The following is a 21095-nucleotide window of genomic DNA, read 5'->3' as shown; positions in this document are numbered from 1 at the left end:
AAATGGTAGGCCTTTTTGCAGTCATTTGAACAACCAAACTACTATAATGCCCCAAAATAAGACATAGGTCCATTAAATCCATCTTTGAATTTTCTAACTGTAGAAACTGAAATAGTCTGGCCTCTTATATTTCATTGTAGCTTCCCAAAATAGTGGCAAAGGCATACAAGGGGGTATTGTTGTTCTCAGCAGATGTTGCTTAACACAAAATGGGATTTTGGGGCGGAGCCTGACCGGGGAGCTGCACAGACGTGCTTACTCTGAGCTCCGGATCCAGATCACGGTTAACGGCAGAAATCAACGGTGCATTCCGCAAATCCTGCACCCCGGTTCACCCTGCCTTGTTACACTGGGGCAGAGGTACCGGGGGACACCTTCCGAGACACTATGACCGCCATACCGCTGAACCGGAGGACCGAGGCCTACACCTCACTGGGCTGGCGAGAGACGGCCGCTCTCCCAGCACGACAAATCATGATGCACCCGCAGTATCGGACCTCCTCCCCCCCCCCCAAGACCGGTGGGGGGTATCCCGGTCCCTACTAGCAGATATCATCGACCCACAAATGCTGCAAACGGGGACAATACTCCACAGCATGCTCCGAACCAGCAAGCAGTGCTCCACAAAATGGCGCCCACAAACTTAAACGCTGAGCCTGCTCTCCATCAGCCCCTCCACGAACGTCTGGATGCCCTGCTGCAAAGCTTTTGGGAAAAACTGGAGCGGCGGACGGCACAACGACCACCTAACCGACAAGAGGTAGGGGAAAGGCGGGAGGCCGCGAGACAAAGCGGGCGTTCCCCGGGCAAACCCGCCATACGCTTACAGGTGGAGTGCCCTTCTAGGCAGGGGCCCAACAGGAGACTCCCTCCTAAACGCCGACCACACCGCAGGAGGGTCGCCTGCCGCCGCCGGCGGAGAACCACCAGGGCCCTCCAAAGCGCCCACAACGGGAAAGACCCGGCCCCGAGAGGTATCCGAGTCTGTGGACACAAGGTGTGGGCCCAACTTCAAGCCTGGAGCTGGGGTGAAGCTCCGCGCCGTACTCCAACCACCTCCGTGCTGACCCACCTGACACCTCCGCTGATGAACTACCGATTACTCCCTTGCTCACCACCTGCCATAAGACTGACAGGGATCGGCTGAATGAAACCTAGACCCCGATCATAAAAGGCCAGACCACAAGCTGACGGACACTCACAACTTGGCGCAATATTACCTAAGCAATCTACCTAAGAGATATGCATAACCTTATGTTTTGTTTTACTATTTACTGCACCTAAGTTTTATCTGTTGTATTTGTATTTTGTGGAGGCGTTAGCTGAGCCAGATATCACATTTCCAAGTAGCATGTTACTAATCTAAATCTCAGACCTATAGCGGGTACTTTCAACTACAGTTGTGATATGGCTGCAGATTGGGGGTGCATTAGTTTTATCTCTCCATAGTACTACCCACCCTGAGCGGTGGATATGTTTATACTCTTGACCCTCACAGTCGAGCATTTAATTTTACCAGCGCACACTGTAACGTTACCATGCATGCTACGCGTCCACTTAATGTTCCATTAGCCTCTTGGCGCATGTCAGGGCACCCTATGTGACCCACGTATGTTTACTAATGCAGAACTAGGTTATGCTTCCTGAGTTAATATATCCTGTATGCTAAACTTAGATGGCGACCCTCATAAAACTCTAATATTCTCGTTTGCTAAGCAAGACCAATTTCTTTACCTACTTCTAGTTTAATCTACCGACAATTCACATGTGTTTATGTCCCCTATGCTAATGTAAATTGGAGCGAATCCAGCCTGAATCGTGCTATATTTACTGACTGCATGTCTAGGAAATTATACTGTATTTTGCTATTCCTTTGACTTTCTAACACGTCATGCAGTGCTCTTGAATATATTATGTTGTTCCCGAACGACAAGTTCACAATTTAAAAAACGAAGCATCGTTATCCAGAAATGTACTAGTTTAACGCTGATAATGTTTACACCCTCTACTGTAATCAAACTATACGTTTCCCTCTTCTCTTCTGTACCCCATCAAAAATGCTTCAATAAAAGAAAGATTGACAAAAAAAAAAAAAAATGGGATTTTGACCAGGAATAGCACACAGCAGCTTTACAAAATACACATTTAAAAAAACCTTGTTATATGTGTGTATTTCAAAAAACAGAAAAAACACAATTTTACTGCAATATGTAGCAGAGATTGGTGGGAAAATGGCTATGTAAAAAGTGTCAAAATACCCTTAAATAAATAGCCTGTGATGTCTTCTTTATATAAATATATATTTTTGTGTAGCAATTTTGTTTTCTGTGACAGCTGTCAAACTTACAAGTCAAACATACCAACTTCTAAAAGATTTTCATTTAAATTTTATATTACTCCTTGTATTTTGTGACCTGTAACTTTTAAAATAAGCTGAAATCCTTTACATACAGGGAGTGCAGAATTATTAGGCAAATGAGTATTTTGACCACATCATCCTCTTTATGCATGTTGTCTTACTCCAAGCTGTATAGGCTCGAAAGCCTACTACCAATTAAGCATATTAGGTGATGTGCATCTCTGTAATGAGAAGGGGTGTGGTCTAATGACATCAACACCCTATATCAGGTGTGCATAATTATTAGGCAACTTCCTTTCCTTTGGCAAAATGGGTCAAAAGAAGGACTTGACAGGCTCAGAAAAGTCAAAAATAGTGAGATATCTTGCAGAGGGATGCAGCACTCTTAAAATTGCAAAGCTTCTGAAGCGTGATCATCGAACAATCAAGCGTTTCATTCAAAATAGTCAACAGGGTCGCAAGAAGCGTGTGGAGAAACCAAGGCGCAAAATAACTGCCCATGAACTGAGAAAAGTCAAGCGTGCAGCTGCCAAGATGCCACTTGCCACCAGTTTGGCCATATTTCAGAGCTGAAACATCACTGGAGTGCCCAAAAGCACAAGGTGTGCAATACTCAGAGACATGGCCAAGGTAAGAAAGGCTGAAAGACGACCACCACTGAACAAGACACACAAGCTGAAACGTCAAGACTGGGCCAAGAAATATCTCAAGACTGATTTTTCTAAGGTTTTATGGACTGATGAAATGAGAGTGAGTCTTGATGGGCCAGATGGATGGATTGGTAAAGGGCAGAGAGCTCCAGTCCGACTCAGACGCCAACAAGGTGGAGGTGGAGTACTGGTTTGGGCTGGTATCATCAAAGATGAGCTTGGGGGGCCTTTTCGGGTTGAGGATGGAGTCAAGCTCAACTCCCAGTCCTACTGCCAGTTTCTGGAAGACACCTTCTTCAAGCAGTGGTACAGGAAGAAGTCTGCATCCTTCAAGAAAAACATGATTTTCATGCAGAACAATGCTCCGTGACACGCGTCCAAGTACTCCACAGCGTGGCTGGCAAGAAAGGGTATAAAAGAAGAAAATCTAATGACATGGCCTCCTTGTTCACCTGATCTGAACCCCATTGAGGACCTGTGGTCCATCATCAAATGTGAGATTTACAAGGAGGGAAACCAGTACACCTCTCTGAACAGTGTCTGGGAGGCTGTGGTTGCTTCTGCACGCAATGTTGATGGTGAACAGATCAAAACACTGACAGAATCCATGGATGGCAGGCTTTTGAGTGTCCTTGCAAAGAAAGGTGGCTATATTGGTCACCATTACCATTAAGAATGCCTATCCCATTCCCCTCATTTGCAAATTGTTTGACAGATTTCAGGGCGCTAAGATCTTTACTAAACTTGACCTCAGGAGTGCATACAATTTGGTAAGCATTAAGGAAAATCATGAGTGGAAGACGGCATTTAATACTAGATGTGGACGTACCTTGGGATGCCCTTCGGTCTATGCAATGCACCGGCCATATTCCAGGACTTTATTAATGATGTACTCAGAGACTATATCTACTCATTTGTCCTGGTTTACCTGGATGATATCCTTATTTATTCCCGTGACCTTCAGACCCACCACAAACAGGTCAAACAAGTCTTGCAGACTTTACTGGAAAATAAACTTTATTGCAAACTGGAAAAATGCTTGTATGATCAGACTGAAGTACAGTTTTTGGGGTATAACATTTCTGCCTCTGGTTTTTAGATGTACCCTAAGAAACTAGAGGCTGTTATACAGTGGCCATTGTCTAGCAGACTAAAGGCCATCCAAAGGTTTATTGCGTTTGCAAACTATTACAGGAGATTTATCAAATGGTTCTCTTCTTGATAGCCCCCATCACCAACACGTAAGGGGGCTAGTTGTACGGTATGGTCAAAGGTTTGCTTATGCCGACATATTGATACATCCTGACACCAGCAAACCCTTCATTCTGGAGGTTGATGCCTCCGAAACTGGGGTAGGGGCTGTTCTTACCCGGTCCAAATTACTACCCAGGGCTGAGTTTGCTAGGAACAATTCTAATCATGAATGTTCTGGACATAGTTCTTTCTTTGTTAATAATGGTCGTCATCCTACTTATCTGTCGGCTGTCTTCTCCGACACAGCTATTCCTGCTTTGGATGATCACCTTAATTCTATTCGTGATACTTGGACCAAGGTTTACACACACACAAATACACATGCAGACACAAACCATGTCACATGTTACACACACAGACACAGATACACAGACTCATGTAAACAGACACACAGATACAGGAGGAGAGGGTGACCGTGCGTGGGGGGGGGAGGTGAGGGTGACCGTGCGTGCGGGGGGAGGTGAGGGTGACCGTGCGTGGGGGGGGGAGGTGAGGGTGACCGTGCGTGGGGGGGGGAGGTGAGGGTGACCGTGCGTGGGGGGGGGAGGTGAGGGTGACCGTGCGTGGGGGGGGGAGGTGAGGGTGACCGTGCGTGGGGGGGGGAGGTGAGGGTGACCGTGCGTGGGGGGGGGAGGTGAGGGTGACCGTGCGTGGGGGGGGGAGGTGAGGGTGACCGTGCGTGGGGGGGGGAGGTGAGGGTGACCGTGCGTGGGGGGGGGAGGTGAGGGTGACCGTGCGTGGGGGGGGGAGGTGAGGGTGACCGTGCGTGGGGGGGGGAGGTGAGGGTGACCGTGCGTGGGGGGGGGAGGTGAGGGTGACCGTGCGTGGGGGGGGGAGGTGAGGGTGACCGTGCGTGGGGGGGGGAGGTGAGGGTGACCGTGCGTGGGGGGGGGAGGTGAGGGTGACCGTGCGTGGGGGGGGGAGGTGAGGGTGACCGTGCGTGGGGGGGGGAGGTGAGGGTGACCGTGCGTGGGGGGGGAGGTGAGGGTGACCGTGCGTGGGGGGGGGAGGTGAGGGTGACCGTGCGTGGGGGGGGGAGGTGAGGGTGACCGTGCGTGGGGGGGGAGGTGAGGGTGACCGTGCGTGGGGGGGGGAGGTGAGGGTGACCGTGCGTGGGGGGGGGAGGTGAGGGTGACCGTGCGTGGGGGGGGAGGTGAGGGTGACCGTGCGTGGGGGGGGGAGGTGAGGGTGACCGTGCGTGGGGGGGGGAGGTGAGGGTGACCGTGCGTGGGGGGGGGAGGTGAGGGTGACCGTGCGTGGGGGGGGGAGGTGAGGGTGACCGTGCGTGGGGGGGGGAGGTGAGGGTGACCGTGCGTGGGGGGGGGAGGTGAGGGTGACCGTGCGTGGGGGGGGGAGGTGAGGGTGACCGTGCGTGGGGGGGGGAGGTGAGGGTGACCGTGCGTGCGGGGGGAGGTGAGGGTGACCGTGCGTGCGGGGGGAGGTGAGGGTGACCGTGCGTGCGGGGGGAGGTGAGGGTGACCGTGCGTGCGGGGGGAGGTGAGGGTGACCGTGCGTGCGGGGGGAGGTGAGGGTGACCGTGCGTGCGGGGGGAGGTGAGGGTGACCGTGCGTGCGGGGGGAGGTGAGGGTGACCGTGCGTGCGGGGGGAGGTGAGGGTGACCGTGCGTGCGGGGGGAGGTGAGGGTGACCGTGCGTGCGGGGGGAGGTGAGGGTGACCGTGCGTGCGGGGGGAGGTGAGGGTGACCGTGCGTGCGGGGGGAGGTGAGGGTGACCGTGCGTGCGGGGGGAGGTGAGGGTGACCGTGCGTGCGGGGGGAGGTGAGGGTGACCGTGCGTGCGGGGGGAGGTGAGGGTGACCGTGCGTGCGGGGGGAGGTGAGGGTGACCGTGCGTGCGGGGGGAGGTGAGGGTGACCGTGCGTGCGGGGGGAGGTGAGGGTGACCGTGCGTGCGGGGGGAGGTGAGGGTGACCGTGCGTGCGGGGGGAGGTGAGGGTGACCGTGCGTGCGGGGGGAGGTGAGGGTGACCGTGCGTGCGGGGGGAGGTGAGGGTGACCGTGCGTGCGGGGGGAGGTGAGGGTGACCGTGCGTGCGGGGGGAGGTGAGGGTGACCGTGCGTGCGGGGGGAGGTGAGGGTGACCGTGCGTGCGGGGGGAGGTGAGGGTGACCGTGCGTGCGGGGGGAGGTGAGGGTGACCGTGCGTGCGGGGGGAGGTGAGGGTGACCGTGCGTGCGGGGGGAGGTGAGGGTGACCGTGCGTGCGGGGGGAGGTGAGGGTGACAGTGCGTGCGGGGGGAGGTGAGGGTGACCGTGCGTGCGGGGGGAGGTGAGGGTGACAGTGCGTGCGGGGGGAGGTGAGGGTGACAGTGCGTGCGGGGGGAGGTGAGGGTGACAGTGCGTGCGGGGGGAGGTGAGGGTGACAGTGCGTGCGGGGGGAGGTGAGGGTGACAGTGCGTGCGGGGGGAGGTGAGGGTGACAGTGCGTGCGGGGGGAGGTGAGGGTGACAGTGCGTGCGGGGGGAGGTGAGGGTGACAGTGCGTGCGGGGGGAGGTGAGGGTGACAGTGCGTGCGGGGGGAGGTGAGGGTGACAGTGCGTGCGGGGGGAGGTGAGGGTGACAGTGCGTGGGGGGGAGGTGCTCAATAGAGCATGGCCGGTGCTCAATAGATTAGGGTTTATCGCTTCTAGGCATTCTGACAACTATTCAAATATTCTCTATAATTTAAGGGCACAAATAACACATATATAGCAGTGTTTTTACTGCCATGGATTCAGCTAAGTCTCTAAACCTTTCCATAAGTAGTTAATTGTGTTCCATATTAGGGAACTATCGCTAAATTTGCATAGTGTGAGTACCAGTACATCAAAAATGCTTGTGCTGCGCAAAATGATGTAAAGGAATCAATTCTATGTCCCGAGTGCTGCAAAAGCACTTTGGTTATGTGCTGTCCCGAGGAACACAAACATGTATTTCGGACTCTATAGTGTTAAAACCAACATCTAGCACCCCTCCCCCCCCCCTTCCTGTAGACAGACAAATATAAGTTGTGAAATGTAAGTCAGGTAGTGTCTGTAATTGTAGCTGCCTATCCATATGAAGTGTGTGTGTGTGTGACATTGTGCCATATTTTGGCAGGTAGCATATCAAGAAGCAGGAGGAGGGCTGAAGAGCTTGAAGAAAAGGGAGGAGTAGAGCTTGAAAGCTCTAAAAATACTGTAAAAGGAGAAAAAGAAAAAGAAAAGGAGCTCTAAAAATAAGAGTAGAGATTGAAAGCTCTAAAAATAAAAGGAGGAAAAGAGTTGCAAGCCTTAAAGTAAGAGAGAAAGAGAAGAGATTGAGAGCTGTCAAAATAATAGGAGCAACAAAAAGTGATAAAGGAGAGGTGCAAGCCTGAAAGTAAGAGAGGAGGAAGATAACTTGAGAGAGGTGTGAAATAAAAGAAGGAAAAGGAAAGTGATAAAGGAAAGCAGGACGTTGAGAAAGAAGGAGGAAGGCTTAAGAGAGGTGTGAAATTAAAGAAGGAAAAGGAAAATGATAAAGGAAAGCAGGAAGTTGAGAAAGAAGAAGGCTTAAGAGGGGTGTGAAATAAAAAAAAGGAAAGTGATAAAGGAGGGAGGGAAGTTGAGAAAGAAGAAAGTGAAGAAGGAGGACTCATAATGCCAGCAAAATTAAAGAATGTTACAGTTGGTGCTTGTAATGAAAATATAAAAAGATGAAAAGCCATAACATTAGAAACAAAATTAAACATCATAACAGACCATGATGCTGGAAATACCACTAAAGAATTAGCTACCAAATATTCACTAAGTAAATCAACTGTGAGTACAATTTTAAAAGACAGAGAAAAATATTTAAATGAAGCAAAAAATGTGCAATCCCTGCATTCTACTTGGATACGAACAAAGGAAAATTAAAGCCTTATTCCTCATATGGAAAAACTGTTAAAGGACCACTATAGGCACCCAGACCACTTCAGCTTAATGCCAGGTCCAGCTAGGGTTAACCCCCTTTTTTTTTATAAACATAGCAGTTTCAGAGAAACTGCTATGTTTACACTGAGGCTTAATCCAGCCTCCAGAGCCTTTAGTGGCTGTCTCATTGACAGCCGCTAGAGGCGATTGCGTGCTTCTCACTGTGAAAATCAAAGTGAGAAGACGCCAGCATCCATAGGAAAGCATTGTAAATGCTTTCCTATGAGACCGCCTGAATGCGTGCGCGGCTCCTGCCGCGCATGCGCATTCAGCCGATGACGTCGCGAGGAAGGAGGAGAGGAGGAGGAAAGATCCCCGCCCGGCGCAGGAGAAAGGTAAGATTTTAACCCCTTCCTCTCTCCAGAGCCCGACGGGAGGGGGTCCCTGAGGGTGGGGGCACCCTCAGGGCACTATAGTCAGGGCCGGACTGGCCCACCGGGATACCGGGAAATTTCCCGGTGGGCCGCGGCATCTGGTGGCTGTACAGGTATGTGCCACCGGGTGGCCGGTCCGGTGGCACACTCAGAGGGGGCCGGCCACGTTCCACGCTGGTGCCGCCGGGCCGGGTGGCAGCCTCGCCGGTCCGGCGGCACTTCTAATGCTGAGGACGGAAGGAGGGGGGAGGAGCATGAAGGAGGAGGGAGGAGCATGTCTCTCTTCCATGCTCCCTCGTGGTTCCCACAATTCACAGCACAGGAACCGCGAGGGAGCATGGTAGAGAGACATGCTCCTCCCTCCTCCTTCATGCTCCTCCGTCCTCAGCATTAGAAGTGCCGTCGGACCGGCGAGGCTGCCACCCGGCAGCACCAGCGTGGAACGCGGCCGGCCCCCTCTGGCTCCTCTCAGGTAAATGGAGGGGATGAATGGGGGGGGGGACCTTTACTCATCAAGGCAGAGGGGAGCGTGCCAGACAAGCCTGAAAAGTGTTTGTTTTTTTCAATGCTACATCCTATCAGCAGAGTATGCAACATTTAATCATGTCCAAGAAATCGCAGGGAAATAGAAATAATCTAGTGTGAAGGGCAGGAGATGAAGAATAGGCAACTTCAAACAGCTGTGGATTAGAATTCCCATCATGCTCATCCAATCAGCAGGGTTTTATTGTGAGCAAGTGAAGAGATATATTCACATCCTAGGTATAAAATAAAATAAACACAAAACTATGGGTTTGGTCAACCCATCACCGTCATGCCTTGCCTTGCCAGCTTAAATCTGTGTGTGTGGAGGGGGGGGGGACACAAGGGGGGGGGGGGGATAAAACAGAGATAGGGAAGAAAGAGTGCCACAGGGAAAGGAGGGAGAAAGAGACAGAGGGGGGAGAGTGAGACACAAGGGGAGAAAGAGGGGGATAGAGAGATGGTAGAGAGAGACAGGGAAAAGGGGGGAAAAGAGACAGAGGAGAAGAGAGAGATACACGAGGGGGAGAAAGAGGCAGAGGGGGGAGAGTGACTGGGAAGGAGAGGGGAGACATGGACACAGAGGAGCAGTGAGGGGGAGAAATATATATATATATATATATATATATATATATATATATAAATGGTGGATCCAGGGGGGGGCAACGGGCAATTGCCCTTTCCCCCCCAGATGCTCTCACCTGCTGGCCAATGCAAGGCTGGCACTGTCCAAGCACCATGTGCCTTCACGGACCGGAGGGGAGATCAGAGATCTCCCTCCCTGTTCTGGAGGCACCATGCAGGCAGCCGGCAGAGGAGGGAGGAAGAGAGGACCCGGGAGCTCAGCCTGCAGCTCCTCCGGGTCCTTCTTGCGCGAGTACAGAGCGTTGCCGCGGTTACAATGGCAACGCTCCAGCTCTCGCGAAAGTGAACTCTAGCGCTGGAGCTATGGGCTAGAGTTCACTCTCACCACTGCGACCTCTAGCCCCATACCCACACACAGACCACCCATACACACATTGCGCCACACACACACAGCCACCCAAACACACATTGCCCTACACACTGAACCTTTCACACAAACTGCACCCCTCACACATTGCACCACTGCTCCTATACCCTACTACAGCCCCATATCCCAGCAGACCCCAGGTAAGTTGTCAAACTGTTCTTAAACGGTTTGACTACTTACTCTGGGAGCGGGTCCCGGCACTCCTGGCACCATAACCAATACACAGAGCAGTAGTGGTTATTGTGCATGTATTATTTCTTTAAATAATCTATAAGTGCCCCTCCCGAGATCAGGCTCTGGATCCGCCACTGGGGTGGGGGTGGGGGTGGGGGGGTGTGTGTGTGTGTGTGTGTGTGTGTGTGTGTGTGTGCGCGTGCGCGTGTATATATATACACACACATATATACATACACACACACACACACACACACACACACACCAGTGGCGGATCCATATATATATATATATATATATATATATACACACACACACATACGTAATACACAGAGAAATGTAATTGATATGTACCATATGTAATGAGCAGATATTGGCCCAGTCTTGTTGCTAGGTGCATACTCCAGCACAATAACATATTTAAAGTGAAGAGCGCACCCACAGGACTTCAAAATAAACAAGATACCGTCATTTTTTACAGTTGTGCCCTACATACATTCACCATTTCAGTCCCATTACCAAGCTTTTCTTAATATGTCAAGGTAGTTGGACTGAAACATTGGTTATATGCAAAGGCAGGTCTGCTTAAAATAAATCTGCACTCTTGTTTTTTTTTTGAAGCCTATATGTGCTTTTTTTCACGTTGGAGTAATAATTTTTAATCTTGAATTATCTTTTCTAACTCTGTAATTGCACACTATGCTGGCGCGACGCATTATGGGGCTGGTAAAAAATTTTTTTCCAGGGCTGCTTTTAATTCCCAGTCCGGCCCTGACTATAGTGCCAGGAAAACAAGTATGTTTTCCTGGCACTATAGTGGTCCTTTAACCCCTTAAGGACGCAGCTTCAAAAACTGGACTTACCCTTAAGGACACAAGCATTATTTGCATTTTTTGCTGTTTGTGTTCAACCTCTGTTTGCATTTTTCTTATTTATTATAGGGATCGACCGATATTGATTTTTTAGAGCCGATACCGATACCGATATCCTGTGAACTTTCAGGCCGATAGCCGATATAATTTGCCGATATTCTGTACATTTACCATTTTGGAAAATAAAAAACTATTTCTAAAGGTAAATGCACAAAATATACATGCCACGTGTAGTGGATGCAGTGTGTTTAGACAGGGGAGCTGTGTATGTGTGTGTAGTGGATGCAGTGTTTGTGCAGTGTGTGTGTAGTGGATGCAGTGTGTGTTTGTATAGGGTGTGTGTATATAATGCAGTGTGTGTTTGTATAGTGTGTGTGTATAGTGTGTGTTTGTATAGTGTGTGTGTATATAATGCAGTGTGTGTGTATATAATGCAGTGTGTGTGTATATAATGCAGTGTGTGTTTGTATAGTGTGTTTGTATAGTGTGTGTGTGTATATAATGCAGTGTGTGTTTGTATAGTGTGTGTGTGTATATAATTCAGTGTGTTTGTATAGTGTGTGTGTGTATATAATGCAGTGTGTGTTTGTATAGTGTGCGTGTGTATATAATACAGTGTGTTTGTGTAGTGTGCGTGTGTATATAATACAGTGTGTTTGTGTAGTGTGCATTATATATACACACACTATACAAACACACTGCATTATATATACACACACTATACAAACACACTGAATTATATACACAGTGTGTTTGTGTAGTATATGTGTATAATAATAGTGTGTGTGTGAGGGGGCATTTTTTATTAAAAACATTTTTTTTAATTTTTATATTAAATTATTATTTTTTTTAATATATTTAATTATGATTATTATTTATTTTTTGTTGTCCCCCCCTCCCTGCTTGTTGCCTTGCCAGGGAGGGGGGATATGTTAATCCCTGGTGGTCCAGTGGCATTGGCTTAGCTGGGGGAGGGGAGGGAAGTGGGGTGGGCAGCAAGCGTTTACTCACCTCCCAGCAGTTCCTCCAGCTCCCCAGTGTAAATCTCGCGAGACCCGCGGCCGTCAGAGCTGGCCGCGGGTCTCGCGAGATTTACACTGGGAAGCTGGAGGAGCTGCAGGGAGGTGAGTAAATGCTTGCTGCCCGCCCCCCCCAGGACCGCCGGGCTTGTAATGAGCCTGGCGGTCCTGGGAGGTATTATCGGCAATATCGGTATCCCTATTGGCCGATACCGATATTTCCGAAAATACCGAATATCGGCCGATTATATCGGTAAAACCGATAATCGGTCGATCCCTAATTTATTACACCAACACATGTTATATATCGTTTTTTAAAGGACAAAAAGGGCTTTAATCTGATGTGACATATACATATATAAATTCTTATTTATTATTAAAAAAATACAAAAAAATGAAAAAAAAATGAAATAAATAGTTTTTTTTCCACAGTTTAGGCAATAATAACGTGTGTATAATAAGTGCAGCTTAAGGAAAGTAATTTAAAAAATATTCAATTACCGTATTTTTCGCTCCATAAGACGCACCTCACCATAAGACGCACCTAGTTTTTAGAGGAAGAAACCCAGAAAAAAAATATTCTGAACAAACTGTCCCATAGTGTTTCTTACTATGGGACAGTTTGTACAGAATATTTTTTTTTCTCCCCTGTCCCATAGTGTCCCCCCCTTCCATAGTCTTCTCCTCTCTCCCATAGTCTTCACTCACCCCCTCCCCATAGTCTTCACCCACCCCCTCCCCATAGACTTCATCCACCCCCCTCCCCATAGACTTCATCCACCCCCTCCCCATAGACTTCATCCACCCCCTCCCCATAGACTTCATCCCCCTCCCTCCCCATAGACTTCATCCCCCCCTCCCCATAGACTTCATCCCCCCCCTCCCCATAGACTTCATCCCCCCCTCCCCATAGACTTCATCCCCCCCTCCCCATAGACTTCATCCCCCCCCTCCCCATAGACTTCATCCCCCCCCTCCCCATAGACTTCATCCCCCCCCTCCCCATAGACTTCATCCCCCCCCTCCCCATAGACTTCATCCCCCCCCTCCCCATAGACTTCATCCCCCCCCTCCCCATAGACTTCATCCCCCCCTCCCCATAGACTTCATCCCCCCCTCCCCATAGACTTCATCCCCCCCTCCCCATAGACTTCATCCCCCCCCTCCCCATAGACTTCATCCCCCCTCCCCATAGACTTCATCCCCCCCTCCCCATAGACTTCATCCCCCCCCTCCCCATAGACTTCATCCCCCCCCTCCCCATAGACTTCACCCCCCCCCATAGACTTCATCCCCCTCTCCCCATAGACTTTCATCCCCCCCCTCCCCATAGACTTCATCCCCCCCCTCCCCATAGACTTCATCCCCCCCCATAGACTTCATCCCCCCCCTCCCCATAGACTTTCATCCCCCCCTCCCCATAGACTTCCATCCCCCCCCATAGACTTTCATCCCCCCCCCCATAGACTTTCACCCCCCCCCTCCCCATAGACTTCCATCCCCACCCCTCCCCATAGACTTCCATCCCCACCCCTCCCCATAGACTTCCATCCCCACCCCTCCCCATAGACTTCCATCCCCACCCCTCCCCATAGACTTCCATCCCCACCCCTCCCCATAGACTTCCATCCCCACCCCTCCCCATAGACTTCCATCCCCACCCCTCCCCATAGACTTCCATCCCCACCCCTCCCCATAGACTTCCATCCCCACCCCTCCCCATAGACTTCCATCCCCACCCCTCCCCATAGACTTCCATCCCCACCCCTCCCCATAGACTTCCATCCCCACCCCTCCCCATAGACTTCCATCCCCACCCCTCCCCATAGACTTCCATCCCCCTCCCTCCCCATAGACTTCCATCCCCCTCCCTCCCCATAGACTTCCATCCCCCTCCCTCCCCATAGACTTCCATCCCCCTCCCTCCCCATAGACTTCATCCCCCTCCCTCCCCATAGACTTCATCCCCCTCCCATACTGTCCCCCTCCCCTTGTCCTATAATTACTTACCTGTCTTGCAGCGTTGGCCGGCAGCACAGGGCGCACCGCGGTAGTGGAACTTGAATTTCATGTTCCGGTTTCCGGCGGGACTGAAAGGAAGTGCGCACTCAGCTTGTGCGCACTTCCTTTCAGTCCCGCCGGAAACCGGAACATGAAATTAAAGTTCCACTACCGCGGTGCGCCCTGTGCTGCCGGCCAACGCTGCAAGACAGGTAAGTAAAGCATCATATTCGCTCCATAAGACGCACAGACATTTCCCCTCACTTTTGAGGGGAAAAAAAGTGCGTCTTATGGAGCGAAAAATACGGTAGTTGTTCTGATTTTCAGAGTACATAATATGTCTAGGATTTCAGCTTATTTTGAAAGTTACAGGTCACAAAATACAAGGAGTAAAAACTTTTTTTAATGTGGAGCAATTTTAGAATTTGGCATGTTTGTCTTGTAAGCTTAATAGCCATCACAGAAAGCAAAGTTGCTGCACAAAAGTATATATTTATATAAAGCACACATCACAGGCTATTTACCAAAGGGTATTCTGACACTTTTTACGTAGCCATTTCGCTGCCAATCTCTGCTAAATCGTGTAGTAAAATTGTGTTTTTTTTCAGATTGCTAACATACACACATTAAACAAGGATTTTTAATGTGTATTTCATAACGTTGATATATACTACTGCTGTAGAAAACCCCATATTGTTTTCAGCCATATATCAACAGAGTAAAATGATACCCCCAATCTATGTCCTTTCCACTATCCTGTGAAGTTATAGTGCCATAAAAGAGACCTGACCATTTCAGTTTTCACAGTGATAATTTTGATAGATGAATTTGATGGAGCAAGTCTCATTTTGGGGCATTGTAGCAGTTTAACTGTTGAATTTATCCCTCAATGACCTACCATTGGTGAAAGTAGACACTTCAGTGTATCTCATATGGTATATATTGTGCCTTAGCGTGATGCCATTTTTTCACCAGTTTATGTTAAACTTTGTGGTAAAATATTTTTTTTTGCATTTTTTTACATACACATTACATTTTTTGGGGTCATTTTTCAAGTCTGGTATGTGCCACTGTGATCAAAACCCCATAATTATGCTCAGCAAACTCTTCTGAATAAAACAATACCCCCAATGTATGTATTTGACACTATCCTGTGAAGCTACAGTGCCTTAAACGAGTCCTGACCATTACAGTTTTTACAATTAGAATTTTGATAAATGGATTTGGTGTGTCTATATCACATTTTAGGTCATTGTAGCAGATTGACAGTTAAAATTACTCCATAAATGCATACCATTTGTGAAAGTAGACACCACGGGCTATGTCATATGGTATATTTTGAGCTTTATTATACAGTTATGTTAGCACCAATTACTTTCAAATGTTATCATATTGTTTTATTTTTGCATTTTTATACACACATGTTGTATTTTAGTAGTTAATTTCGGAAACTTGATATATGTTACTGTAAATTAAATCACGAAATTATTCTCAGCTATATTTCCTGAGTACAAAATTACCCCCTTTGTACACCTTAGCCAGGTTTTTGTGAAAAAATACAGGGCTAAAATCATACCCGGCCCATTACAGGTTTTTTTAAATGGTAAATTGACGAATGGTCATTGTTTCATTTTGGGGCATTTTAGTCGCTCATATATTTAAATAACGCCATCAATGCATACCATTTACAAAAGTGGACAACATGGGGACCCTCATATAAAATATTAGAAGCTTTATTGAAGTGACATTTTGTTACCATTTTGTTTCAAAGTTTGTGGTATTCATTTTTATTTTAACATTTTTACATACACATAGTATTTCTGATGATTATTTTTTAAATATCCTGTTTCCCACTGTCATAAAATTATCTTAGCTGTACTCAGCAACATCTTCTCAGTACAAATATACCCCATATGCATATCTTTGGAAAGTAGCGATCTTAATATTAATCTAAATCTCTAATCCCAAACCAAGCCCTAATTCTAAACCAAATTCTAATCCCAAATCTAACCCTCAATCTAATAATAAACCATTACCACAATCCTAACCCATAACGTAATCCCACGTGTAACCTTAATTATAACCTTAAACCTAATCTCAATCCTACCTTTAGCAATAGTGTTAACATGATTCCCCCTGCTGGTGTCAGCCGAGGAATTCCATTGCTATATTCAGCAAGGGATGCCCGTGCTGACCCTAATCCTAATCTGAACCATAATCTGAATCCTAATCTGAAACATAATCCCAATATTACAATTAATTATAAACCTAATCTCAAACATAAACTTAATAATAAACCCAGTAATAAACCTGATAATAAATCTAGTATTTATGCTAAACCGAATAATAATCCTTAATTTAATCTTAATCCCAAAGGTTTCCCTCTGCTAATATCAGTGCTGATATTAGTAAAGGGATTTTAAAATAAAACACAGTGGTATGTTGCTGCCATCTACTGGCTATTTTCAGTATTGCAGTCTCCCATCTCTTACATTGAAGACATTATTCCCAATGCAATGCGATCTGTGCTGGGCAACTAAAAATGCCCAGCACTGATCAGAATGGCATTTGGGCATAGAGGGTGATCCTCCAGGGTTTGTTCAGACCCTGGGGGTCTCCCAAGCACCAGATCACTTGAGAGAATGACTGTAGCTGAGCTTGATCGCTCAGCTGCAGTGTTCTTTGTGGATTTAAATGGCTACATGCAGTGCTAACTTTCAGCACTGCATGCAGCTCATCAAAAAGCTCATCAAAAAGTCTGGGGCCACTAAAAATGGCCCCAACTGTCAGAGGGGACCCCCAGGTTTCTAATGATACCTGGGTTTCCTAGTGTGAGCAGGGATTTAACCCTGCTCATACTACATTGCTGTCTATGGGGATTTAAATCCCCATTTAAACAGCTGCATGCCGATCTCACTTTGAGCTCTGCATGCAGCTCATCAAAAAACCTGGGGCCACTAAAAATGGCCCCAGCTGACAGAGGGGACACCCAGGTTTCTAATGATACCTGGGTTTCCTAGTGTGAGCAGGGATTTAACCCTGCTCACACTGCATTGTGCTCTATGGGGATTTAAATCCCCATTTAAACAGCTGCATGCCGATCTCACTTTGAGCTCTGCATGCAGCTCATCAAAAAACCTGGGGCCACTAAAAATGGCCCCAACTGACAGAGGGAACCCCCAGGTTTCTAATGATACATGGGTTTCCTAGTGTAAGCAGGGATTTAACCCTGCTCACACTACATTGCTGTCTATGGGGATTTAAATCCCCATTAAAAGAGCTGCTTGCCGACCTCACTTTGAGCTCTGCATGCAGCTCATCAAAATACCTGGGGCCACTAAAAATGGCCCCAGCTGACAGAGGGGACACCCAGGTTTCTAATGATACCTGGGTTTCCTAGTGTGAGCAGGGATTTAACCCTGCTCACACTGCATTGTGCTCTATGGGGATTTAAATCCCCATTTAAACAGCTGCATGCCGATCTCATTTTGAGCTCTGCATGCAGCTCATCAAAAAACCTGGGGCCACTAAAAATGGCCCCAACTGACAGAGGGGACCCCCAGGTTTCTAATGATACATGGGTTTCCTGGTGTGAGCAGGGATTTAACCCTGCTTACACCACAATCTAGATATAGGCATTTAAATGCCTATTTAAGCAGATACATGCCGCGCTGACTTCCAGCACTGCATGTAACTCATCAAAAAGGCTGGGGTCACTAAAAATGTCCCCAGCTGATAGAGGGGAGCCCCAGGTTTCCATTGATACCTGGAACTCCCTTGTGTTAGCAGGGATTTAACCCTGATCACACAAAATTGTAATAGTGGGGATTTAAATCCCCATTTAAATGCTTGTTTGCAGCGCTCACTTTGAGCTCTGCAAACAGAGCATCAGTCAGTCTGGGGACACTAATTCTGGCCCCAGGTGAGAGAGGGGAGCCCCAGGAATCAAATGATACCTGGGGCTCATAGTTACCAGCAAGGTAATAGACCCTGCTGGAAAAATACTGCATGACGGAAAATTTCCGTCATGCGTCCTTAAGGGGTTAACAGCATGGATAAGTTATCAAACTGGACGCCTCCATATAAGTGTTACCTATGCTACCATTTGTGCTAAAGCTTTATCACTTTTTGAGATACTGAAACAAAGGACAGGAGGCAAAGTTAAATTAACACTTTCTGCAAGCAGAGGGTGGTTTGATCGTTACAAAAAAAAGAGCTGGTTGGCATAACATAAAAATCCTTGGAGATTCTGCAAGTGCTGATACAGAAGCGGCTAAATAATTTCCTGCTAAGTTGGGATGAAACAGGTCTCTTTTGGAAGTGTAAACCATCAAGAAGCTACACTGCAAAAGAAGAATCATCAATGCCCGGTTTTAAACCAGCGAGAGATCGACTAACTTTATTGCTTGGTGGGAATGCAGCTGGAGACTATAAATTAAAACCCATGATGGTGCATCGTGCAGAAAATCCTAGGGCACTTAAAGGAATTGTGAAAAGCACACTGCCAGTCATATGAAAAGCAAATAAAAAATGGTTGGGTTATTGCTTTGCTGTTTGAAGATTGGTTCTCACATTATTTTGTACCTGAAGTAAAAAAATATTGTGAAGACATCAATACCTTTTCAAGTTATTCTGCTTGTAGATAATGCACCCAGTCATCCACCCTCTCTTCAACATCACCACCATAATGTCAAAATCCTATTCTTGCCACCAAATACAACTTCCATTTTGCAACCAATGGACCAAGGTGTTATCAACACATTTTAATCACTGTACCTTCAGCAGAAATTTAAAATGTTGATTAAAGCAACTGAAAACAAGACAGGTCCAAGTCTTAAAGATTTTTGGAGAAAATTATTTAATATTTTAGATGCAATAAAAATTACAGCATATGCCTGGAACACAATTTCAGAGACAACCATGAAAGGTGTTTGGAAAAAGCTCTGCCGTCAGTTGTTTGGTACTAATGTTGAAGGGTTTGAAGAACCAGCAGAAATTGTACAGCAGAACACAGAAGCAATCGTTACTCTTGCCAACAGATTGGACATGGACGTCTCTGCAACTGACATAAATGACCTTCTGGAAGAACTTACAAATGAAGACCTTAGATATGGAAGAACAAGAGGAGGTTGAAGAGGTAGAAAATGTTACTGCACCTGAAACTCCTGTTCATTCTTTCACTTTGAAAAGCCTTGAGGAAGCATTTCAACACTAAGAAAAGGCAATTAATATTTTTGAGTCACAAGATTGTAACTTTGAGAGAAGTACCTAAGTTGCTAGAGATCTAAGAAATGCCTATGCCGGCTATAAGGAAATTTACAATGAAAATAAAAGAATGTGTTGAAAGCAAAATACTATCACAGCTTCTGTCTACAGAAAGCTGCTGTAACAAATTCTGTCTCAAACGAACCAGAAACAAGTGAGGTGCAGCCTTCAACAAGTACCAAACAATTGAGAGTCGACGCAATGAAGAGGAGGAGCGTCGCGGAGGCGGAGACAGCGATGAGGGACATCGCCGCTGTCCCAGGTAAGTCACTGAAGGGGTTTTCACCCCTTCAGTAACCGGGGATTGGGGGGGTGGGAGGGAGAGGGACCCTCCAGTGCCAGAAAAACGGATCATTTTTCTGGCACTGGAGTTTCCCTTTAAAGTTCAATTAACAGAGCAGGAAATAAAACCCATAGTGTACAGTACAGTACTTCAGTACATAGTGCTGAAGTCAGCTTCTTATTCATCCAGCTTCTTTTTCATGAAAGTAATTATTTACCAAACAACAATCATAAAAATTACCCATCCCTCGCTTGCGCGACCATCTTGTTCCAGCAGGTCAGCTTCAGCGCCAGTAGCAGACGTCACTAGTGACGGCTGTCAGGATTGACACTGTACCTCTGCCCAGAGTCCAATAAAAAGTCAGGTGTTAAAATTATACAGAGACAAAGTAGTCCTGTTAGACAAAGGTTGTCTTTCTACATCTCTTGACTGGGTTAGAAATTCAGTGAAATTCCAACACTGTAAATGAGTATTTTCATAAGGGAGTGACTGCGTTAAACCTCTAGTTGAAAATAATGACATTCTGCAGGAACTGCAATGTTTTAAATGCAGGGATAACCTATCTCTAGTGGCTGTCATACTGGATTTTATCCTAATGCTATAGTGTTCCTTTAACTCCTAAATGGCATAGAATTAAGCATGATCTAAACACCAACACGACTTATTTAAGCTAAATATATTATGTGCTTAGAGGATCCCTTGTAAAGAGGTGAAACAGATACTTCAGACTCCTATCTGGTCGCACTGCGCATTTTGCACATTTGTCTCCTACATTTTACAAGTCAGCAGGCACTTCCGGGATATTGTAAGCGTTTACAGGATATATGGGAGTCTGTTGTGTATTACTCCAGTGCTATTGGCAAATACAAAATGGAAAACAATATACATCCCAGCCTGTTAAGAAGACGTACGGCCATGCATATTTAAGGATACTTACAATTTTAGGTTTTCGAAAGACAATGCCATGGTGCACGACCTTGTCAGAACTCTCTAATGCAGACAACGTTAAGACTGAAATTACATATATTAAAGGCTTTCTATGAGAACACTACTGTATTGGGTGCATAGTTTGCTCCACGCGAAGTCAATACATTAGCTTTCGCTTCCCTGTGACGTGTCCCGGCACTGTACAGAAGCAGAAGAGGAATCCGTGGCAAACTCTATGGTAAGCTGTAGCTGAAGGAGCCCATGGAAAGGACGGTGTGCGAGAGACGACAAAGTTCATGGGAAAGCGATCTCAGCGAATAGCTCACATTCATTTTCAAATATACAGATGGCTAAGTGAAATATATAAATCCTCATCTCTATTACAGCTTCAAGTGCACTTTGATTAAGTCATACAGCTCCATGGGATGAGCTAACATTGATAGTTTTGGTATCTGTAC

General features: G+C 47.2%; 1 protein-coding gene across 2 annotated transcripts in view; it reads right to left on the bottom strand.

Moving 5' to 3' along the window:
* Nucleotides 1-20891, bottom strand: part of SACM1L (SAC1 like phosphatidylinositide phosphatase) — a 207886-nt gene extending 186995 nt beyond the window's left edge. For both annotated transcript variants that reach the window (XM_063452016.1, XM_063452017.1), the window contains exon 1: nt 20648-20891. In XM_063452016.1, the coding sequence (XP_063308086.1) occupies nt 20648-20676 (29 nt within the window). In that variant the 5' untranslated portion in view covers nt 20677-20891. The remainder of the gene's footprint in view (nt 1-20647) is intronic.
* Nucleotides 20892-21095: the final 204 nt, after the last annotated feature.

This window comes from Pelobates fuscus, chromosome 4 (genome assembly GCF_036172605.1).
Source record: "Pelobates fuscus isolate aPelFus1 chromosome 4, aPelFus1.pri, whole genome shotgun sequence".
NCBI lineage: Eukaryota > Metazoa > Chordata > Amphibia > Anura > Pelobatidae > Pelobates > Pelobates fuscus.
The sequence above is the reverse complement of the archived record's forward strand: the minus strand, read 5'-3'. Positions and strand labels throughout refer to the sequence as shown.